The following is a 9,168-nucleotide window of genomic DNA, read 5'->3' on the forward strand; positions in this document are numbered from 1 at the left end:
CTGGCAACAATTTGTGAATTGGATCTCATTTGCCTGAATGTTACATTGTTACATTCCTTGCCATTAGACACACTTTAACATACTGTGTTGATCTGGTTACGTTACATGGTTTCTTTTTATGGGCCAGCCTCCATAGGCCCCAATAAATCCTCTCCAACCAGAAACCACTCTTGTCAAAGAAGGGGTATTTCTCCCACTTAACTAGTAAACCTGCCAATTCATCCCAAAGTAGATGCAAAAAAAAAAAAAAAACATTTAAATGAATTACTAAACAAGAAAAACAGATGGTGCATACACACCAGTATGTTAAAAACGAGAGAGAAATCATGCTGCAATGGGTTGTGGGGTGTCTCTGGGGGCTCACTTTTGTGTTACTATTTTAAGGAGACTTAAAAAATAAAAAATACCATATTCGCGGTATACTGTCAAGGATCTGAAAGGCCTCCTTAAGAAATACCAAGATATAAGAACCAATGAATGTTGAACATTCATGGGGTTTTTTTCACACAAGGGGAATAATGTTGTTATACTCAACTTTTCTACAGCTCATTTCTCTAGAAAAAAAAACTTGTTTAATGTCCAGATGCTTTTTTTTTGTGCCTGTTTGAGTTCAATTTTGGGGTTCTGGTAAATTAGAGGAGGACTCATAGGGCTACCCACTGTGGAGTTGTGTAATTTTAATCCTCTCACACGCCCCTTGCCTCTTTGTGAATGCATCTAGGCCACAAAATCATTGGAATTAAATATCATTGAGACTTCTACCTTGCTTCCCTGCACTTGAGTCCTCCAAGTTTTGCCTTGCCTTCAAAAACCCAAAATGTGACAGTGAGAGCACATTAACACTGCATTATTGAAACTTTCCAGACTTGGTGGCTTAAGTAATTCTGTTTGTCTATTGTGCAAGGTTGTGGTTATTAATAACTGGCAGAAGGAATGATCACGTTCATTAAGCATTGTAGTCTGGTTTGTGCTTCTCGTTTTGCGAGTCTACTGCACCACTTCTGCATACAGTGTTATCACATTTAGTCAGTCTTCATTCCCCCCATATATATATATATATATATATATATATATATATATATATATATATATATATATATTATTTACCAAATAGTTTTCCACCATAATTTGCTAATAAATTCTTTAAAAAAAAATGACAATGTTTTTTCTCATTTTGTCTCTCATAGGCAGAGGTGGGTAGTAACGCGGTACATATACTCTGTTGTACTTGTCAGAGTACTTTAAATGCACCGTACTTTTTACTTTTACTTGACTATTTATGTGAAGAAGGATCGATACTTTTACTCCGTTACAATGATCGACATCCCGTTTGCTACTTTTATTTATCCATTCTTGCGTGTGCGCGTCTTTTTTTAGACACCATCTTCGACTTCCACATAGGGTGCCCGTTGCGCCAATCAGACGACACTAGGCAGTCAAATGACCGCGTACGTAGCCTTCGCGAGCCAATCACTCATTTTGGGGCGGGGGGGGAAACCCAGCCGCATGAGTGTGTTTACTTTCCAGACTCTGAAAAGCAAAAGCTTTGTCATGCAGCTCTTAAATTGTGACTGCCCAAACTATTTCAGCCCACTTCTAACTTGAGAAAACACAGATGTTTCTACTGTTGTTTTGGCAGTGATATGGCAAAATTAGCCTTATCACACGCGCACACACAATCACGCAGTCTGGTCAGCAAATCACTACTCCATGAAGTCATTTAAGTGAATGAAGCAAATAATCTTTCTGTAGGGCCCAACGGAAGTGTTGTTTTTACAGGCCTCTCTCATCTTTTTAAGTGGGAGAACTTGCACAATTGGTGGCTGAATAAATACTTTTTTGCGCCACTGTAAGTAACAACAAATAAAAGACAAACGTTTTTCATGATATTCAAATTTTTAATGTACCTGTATTTACTTGAACCTGAATGACTTGTTTCTTTTTAATCTAGAAAAACGTAAAATCCAGCATACCTGGAAATAATTGAATAACTTTTAAGAGACTAACTGAGTCGGATATCATTGTTTTAAATGCTATGAGACAACAAGAATGGCACTCAGTAGCACAGACATCTTTCAAGGCAGCAATTTCAGACAATGGAATTACTTCCTCCTAGCATAGCATATGCCTTTGCAGAGTTAATAATTTGACAATCGTTCTAGTGAGAGTTGCCTCCTCCTGAGGGGCAATTCTGACTAAAAGAGACATCGCCAGCCTGAACACAGTCTAATGTAAACCCTGTGTGCTGTGAAACAGTGATAGTGATGAGGAGGTTGGCATCCGTGAGGTGGGAGATTTTGGGCAGGGGTAAAGCTGCATGAGCATGGAAGGCCAACAGCACTGATTCATTGCGACAGCGGCGTTTGGCATGTGAGGACAGCAGCCTGACCCTCTGCCTTTGATCTTTATTTGCTCCACCGTCTGTTTTGCATTTAAAGCCTTGCTGAGCACCAGGCATTGGATACACCTTGAATGGCTCAGCACTTTGTCCACTTTTTAAAGATCCAAGATCCCTTTTCAAAGCTAAAGGGAACTCGGGGCGGAGAAGGTTGATGCTCGAAGGGCAAGGTTTCCGAGATGAATTTACTTGAGGGTTTCCCGGCAATGCAGATTAACTCTGATGAAAAGTGGTCGCTTTGTAATAGCTCATAATCAAGATAATGGTGAATGGTTTGAGAGTGGGTGAGGGTAAGGCAAGGTAACAACCACCTCTTTTTAGATGGACTTGCAGGATCAAACCATGGTCAGGAGGCTGGGAAGAAAACTTTCATTTCTGACACTTCTGACACCTGGACTGTCAGCTACATTTTGCCTGTCAGTGATGTGATAGGAATGCAATTTCTTACACTCGTAAAGCAAATTGCCAGTGGATGAATATGTTATCATTCTACTAGTAGAATTCAGAAGCAGTGACATAATCTTTGCACCAATGGTAATACCAGTATTGGTATCAGTGCCAACACTGTATGTCTGGACAGTATCCGTGCTTGTAAAAATCCTCCGATATTACAGACCAATACCACACCACCACCCTGACATATACCTTCCAGGCAGGAGCCATGTTAGCCATGTACGTGTGGAAATACAGTCCCCTCCAAGAGTATTGGAACGGCAAGGTCAATTCCTTTGTTTGTATTGTATACTGAAGACATTTGGGTTTGAGATCAAAAGATGAATATTAGACAAAATTTAAAAATTCCAGCTTTTATTTCATATTTACATCTAGATGTGTTAAACAACTCAGGACAGAGCACCTTTTGTTTGAAGCCACCCACTTTTCAAGTGAGCAAAACTATTGAACAGACATTTAATTAACTTAAAGTGAATAACATTTCATATTTGGTGGCATAACCCTCAGTTGCAATAACTGCATCAAGCCTGCGACCGATTGACTTCACCAGACTGTTGCATTCTTCATTTGAAATGACTTTCCAGGCCTTTATTGCAGCCTCTTTCAGGTCTTGTTTTTTTCTGGGGGTTTCTCCCTTCAGTCTGCAAAATGCATGCTCTATTGGGTTAAGGTCCGGTGACTGACTTGGCCAGTCTAAGACCTTCCACTTTTCCCCCCTGATGAAGTCTTTTGTTGTTTTGGCAGTGTGTTTTGGGTCATTGTCTTGTTGCAGGATGACGCTTCTCCCGATTAGTTAGGATGAATTTTTCTGTAAATTGCCAGACAAAATGATTTCGTAGACTTCAGAATTCATTCTGCTGCTACCATCATGAGTTACATCATCAATAAGGAATAGTGAGCCCGTTCCAGAAGCAGCCATGCAAGCCCAAGCCATAACATTACCTCCATGCTTCACAGATGAGCTTGTGTTTTGGATCATAAGCAGATCGTTTATGTCTCCATACTTTGGACTTTCCATCACTTTGGTACAGGTTAATCTTGGTCTCATCAGTCCATAAAACTTCAGTTCCAAAACGTTTGTGGCTCATCTCTGTAATTCTTTGCAAAATCCAATCTGGCCTTTTGATTCTTTTTGCTGATGAGTGGTTTGCATCTTGTGGTATGGCCTACATATTTATTCTCTTGAAGTCTTCTTCGAATAGTGGATTGTGATAGGAGGTGATAAGGTTGCAGTGATGTCATTGACTGTTGTCTTTGGGTGTCTCTTCACAGCTCTCACAAACTTTCTGTCATCAACTGCTGTTGATACCCTTGGCCGACCTGTTTGTTGTCTGTTGCTCAGTACACCAGTAGTTCCTTTTTGAGGACATTACAAATTGTTGTATTGGCTATGCCCAATGTTTGTGCGATAGCGCTGATCGATTTTCCCTCTTCAAAATGGTTTGCTTTTCTCTCACAGACAGCTGTCTGGTCTTCATGTTTGCTTTACAGCAAATGCACTTTTCACTGGTGAAAACCAAAGCCAAAAACAAGCACTATCTAAAGTTTAAGCAATCAATCTAAAAGGCAACACCTGAGCACCTACAAACACCCATCCGTCACATGATCAAATACTTTTGCTCACCTGAAAAGTAGGTGTGTTCAAACAAAAGTTGCTCTCTCCTGAGTTGTTTAACACATCTAGAGGTAAATACCATAAAATAAAAGCTGGAATTCTGAACTTTTGTCTCATATTCATATTTTGATCTGAAACCCAAATGTCTTCAGTATACAACAAAAACAAAGGAATTGACCTTGCCGTTAAAATACTTTTGGAGGGGACTGTACTTTAAGGACACGGATGACTTTTAGGCGACAGCAAATTGTGCTTTGCAAAATGAATGATGAACTCTGATGATGAACGCAAACAGTTTCGCGAGCTCTGTTGCACGCTCTGCTCTACATACACAGTGGTTAGTTACGTTTCTTTAATGGTGCGCAAGTTGAAAAAGGTGTTCAGTATTGTGGTCATAACAGCTTTCGTTAATTGGTGTAAGCCCAGACTGATCGGTGTCGCTTTTAAAGTGACAGTCATCTGTGCAGTATTATAAAACGGATTACTAAGGGTATTAACCTTTGTACAGGAATGCTTTAGTTAACATACACTATACGATCACACCATTGTACTGAGTCATCCATCCATCCATTTTCTGAGCCGCTTCTCCTCACTAGGGTCGCGGGCGTGCTGGAGCCTATCCCAGCTGTCATCGGGCAGGAGGGGGGGTACACCCTGAAATGGTTGCCAGCCAATCGCAGGGCACATACAAACAAACAACCATTCGCACTCACATTCACACCTACGGGCAATTTAGAGTCTCCAATTAATGCATGTTTTTGGGATGTGGGAGGAAACCGGAGTGCCCGGAGAAAACCCACGCAGGCACGGGGAGAACATGCAAACTCCACACAGGCGGGACCGGGGATTGAACCCGGGTCCTCAGAACTGTGAGGCTGACGCTCTAACCAGTCGGCCACCGTTGCCGCCTGTACTGAGTCATTTTGTTCTGTAATATGGAATTTATTCTGTTCATGTCAGGCAAAGCTGACAAAACAGTGTTCAGATTAAGACACAACATAACTGAAATACCTTGTGTTGTTGGTTGTTAAACTTGCAGTAACGACAAGTTGTTACTCTAAAAAGTGTTATTTTTAGTGAAACGTATGCCATGTACATTAAAAGTTTGTATTTTGAACAATATTTGATTACTCATAATCTGTCTGAAAAAAGTGGTACCTAACTCAAATGCTTAATTGGACACAATTCAAAGTTGGCAGCTGGACCAACTCCTATCCAAAAGTGTTTACTCCCGGCGAAGAAGTAAAAAATAAAAAATAAAAAGGTTGAAAATTCCTTGAAAACTGGACACAACAGAGAAAATCTCTACAGGTGTGATCTTTGACCCCATCAAACATTCATCTTCAGTCAGATATCCTTTCAAGTCTTTAATGTGTTGGCTGTGAAACCTCACGATAACCCCTTAAGATTTGCAGGCATGAAATTAGGACAATTCGAGAAGTGACAGGCAACATTCATTTAACATTTGACCTCAGTAACTAACAACTAATGTTGGATATCATTCAAAATTTGTAATTTATATATATAATCTTAATGAAGCTTAAAGAAAGGGGAGTGACATTCTAAGGATTCTAATGCTTAAAAGTTGAAAATTGTGGTTCATCAGTTAACATACCTGAACCATGAGGTTTCGCATACTGGCAACCATTTGCAGAGTTCATTTTTCCAAACAGCATGCAATTTATTCTCAGACTATACATTTTTCACGGGAATAAAACACTGTGTCATAGGGTAAAAAAATCAGTTCTTCAAATAGCTCTGTGTGCCAGTTTTGGCGATTGAAACGCTCCAACTCCAAGAAAGCGTCTCAAGTTCTAAAGGCTCCTGCGATAGATACACAGTTACATGGTAACATAAACGTTTATTTACATCTGAACCACTGTAGAAAGCTGCTCACATATTAGGATTTTCCACATTTCATACAGTGCAGTGTAAAACTGTATTGTCATGTGACAAGCACCATATCGCTTTGAGACTTGGAACATTTATTCATAGAGAAAATAATCCAAACAGAGGCATGAATTTATACTATTTTTCAAGTAAAACTTCCTAGCAACATTTAAATGCGATTTAAAATGCATAAATTGTAATAAAGATTAACCCTTTCTCTCATAACAAAATATAAGTCTGCTTTAAGGTATCGCTATAAATATGAATTATTTGTTATGGTTTGCTAACAGTCATTCTTGGTTGCTACCAGAGTGCTACAGTATCAGCATAAGTCTGGAAGTGCATACATGCAGTCGTGCAGTCTTGGTGATCTGTTGGTGATTATGTGGAGAATATACACATGCAGTACTGTGTATTTATTTTTGTATCGACTATGTTATAGTTATATGTTAAAGGTTCTACGTGTCTTATTAGCCAACAAGAATATGATTCTTTATTGTACAATATGGGTTAATGATGTATGTACTGTATGAGACTACATACAGTAGATGTGTAGTGTGTATCAGTGTAATAACATTACGATTTTACTATCAGATATAAAGGCGCCATCCACTACGGTAACTTAAGTGGCAGGAATTCTCCAATGTGCATAATCCGATCTATTGTGCATGAAAAGCATTTGTTTTACAACTATATTAGATTATATATTGAAATCCCTTAAAAATAGTTCCATTGGTGCAACAATACAAAATAACATCCACCCTGTTTACCTCAAAATCATAGCTTATCAACAAGAAATCAATAAGTGGTACATCAAGGCAACGGTGCATCAAGTATAATCCAGGTGCATAAATCCTGCAAGTGCACAAACTACTAGTGAAACATCCAAACCTGTTGTTTCCAGCATCACCAATCATAATGCATTGAGTATAGTATTGCTTGAGAAGCCAACAAGAAAAAAAGAATGGGACTCAATCCACCGTGCTCATCAGGCGACAAACACCTCCTTCAATGGCCAAGGACCGACCAGGAACTGTCCCAGGTGGTAATCTGGATATGTGTGTCTGGAAGGAGCGCAGAAGATGACAACATGAGATATAGACGCAAGGTAACACTACTTAACATACAATTGGTCATACATTAATTCATGTTTACTAAATAAAGATGCTAATAACATTAGACAGTCCTGTAATGAACATGAATATATGGTTTGACGCAACCAATAAGGCCTTGAATATTTGTAAAAAATATGTGTTTTTTCAACCACTATTTAGGTTAATTATAGCCAATGGTGTCTGAGGGCAATGGTGGTGAACTTTGACGAAGAAAGAAGTCACAATTTTCTTCAAAGTTTGTATAAAAAAAAAATAAGACAATCAAGTCCAAGTACAAAATCATCGGGTCAAAAATAGACAAAAGTGAGTAAGATCCAAGAACTAAATGGTGGGGAAACAAAGGCTAGTGCATCAACTGGGTGACAGCTGGTCCACTGTAAACTGTCAAAAGTACAACATTACATCAGAGAATGCTATGACAAGCTAAAGTGCCAAGACTGCAGAATTAATTACTTGCAGGTCACTTTGTTGATCAAATGTGACCACTGTGAACGTTTAAAGCAGCAGTGTGTCAAACTGACAGAATGCAAAGTGTCTGATGTCTTGCAGTCTCTTAGTCTGTCTCCAGACAGCTGTTGCACATCGGTCCAGACTCAAATCAACTTTGGGTTGATAAACGCAGTATCACATTGGCTGATGTTTTTGATCTGGAACATTAGGTTATAATTCATCTTAATTTTCCTGTTTTGACTTTTAAATGACACTTGGATGAGAGGTTTATTTGTGGGGGGTAGTATGTAGTCCCCAAGTAATATCAGAAATAACTGAAACAGAATCAACAGGTCACTGAATTGGCCTGACATCACTTCTCCAGTTGCAGGACCATCCATCTCTATAACATTCTTTTAGTCAAGTCGTAGACTATGGCCCCTGGCACCCCAGGGGCAACTGTCATACATTGGAACATCACCCGGACAAGGCTACACACACATGGGAACACTCTTGGGGGTTATTATGCCTCCAATACAACCTTCTGTATTTATCTTATTCCCTTCATCTTTTGTGGATGCGTTTTGAGAAAGGCCATTTTAAATCTGTTTCAAGTGAAGGTTCAAAGCTGAGTCATAATCAACTTACGGTGCTTTCATGTCAGAAGAGAGTCTTTGAAGTCCCTATCAATTTGCTGAATAGAAATCAAAATGCATACTATTTACAACGATTTACAGTATAGGTGCATGACAAAACATTCCCAGCATGACAGCATGCAACCCTTCAAACACATTTTGAGACCTTCGCTTTTGTGGCAACCTGACACAATGATCATAGTGAATGGGCAGTCAAAAAAAGAGCCAGACAAGTGAGCAAGTACACCACAATGCTGACAGCATGTCACCCATTCCAGAATTCTGCTTATGTGGTTCAGGGAGGATGAGTGCGTATTTATAGTTGGTAAATAACCATACTGTAGCCATATGTGTAAACATCTAATGTGATGGATGCACGTCCATTACAACTTTATTCACGATCTATTTGGGCATGCTGGTTTTTAATGACTGTTCCATTGTCCGCAGTAGAGAAAAATGCAGCTCAACAGCCCAAAACGGAAATGGTTTGTATCATGACCAATGGAATACATGTTTATCCCATGATAATGCCCCTTGGTGGGCTTGAAGAAATGTACAATTACATGATAGCTACCTAAAGTAAACGCAAAAAAAATGTGGACCTACAAACCAACAGCATGCTTGCTGTCAAGT

General features: G+C 39.4%; 1 protein-coding gene across 10 annotated transcripts in view; it reads right to left on the bottom strand.

Annotated features, from left to right (window-relative positions):
* The window catches only part of tasp1 (taspase, threonine aspartase, 1), a 68,516-nt gene that overhangs the window by 25,616 nt on the left and 33,732 nt on the right, over positions 1-9,168 (bottom strand). For 6 of the 10 annotated variants that reach the window (XM_061790566.1, XM_061790561.1, XM_061790563.1 and 3 more), the window contains one exon: positions 7,337-7,420. The exons of 2 other annotated variants lie outside the window; for them this stretch is intronic. In XM_061790566.1, the coding sequence (XP_061646550.1) occupies positions 7,365-7,420 (56 nt within the window). In that variant the 3' untranslated portion in view covers positions 7,337-7,364. Of the gene's footprint in view, positions 1-7,102; positions 7,421-9,168 lie in introns of those variants that run through there. 2 more of the 10 variants (XM_061790565.1, XM_061790558.1) reach the window with 1 other exon arrangement.

The sequence above is a fragment of the Phyllopteryx taeniolatus genome, chromosome 11 (genome assembly GCF_024500385.1).
Source record: "Phyllopteryx taeniolatus isolate TA_2022b chromosome 11, UOR_Ptae_1.2, whole genome shotgun sequence".
Classification (NCBI taxonomy): Eukaryota; Metazoa; Chordata; class Actinopteri; order Syngnathiformes; family Syngnathidae; genus Phyllopteryx; species Phyllopteryx taeniolatus.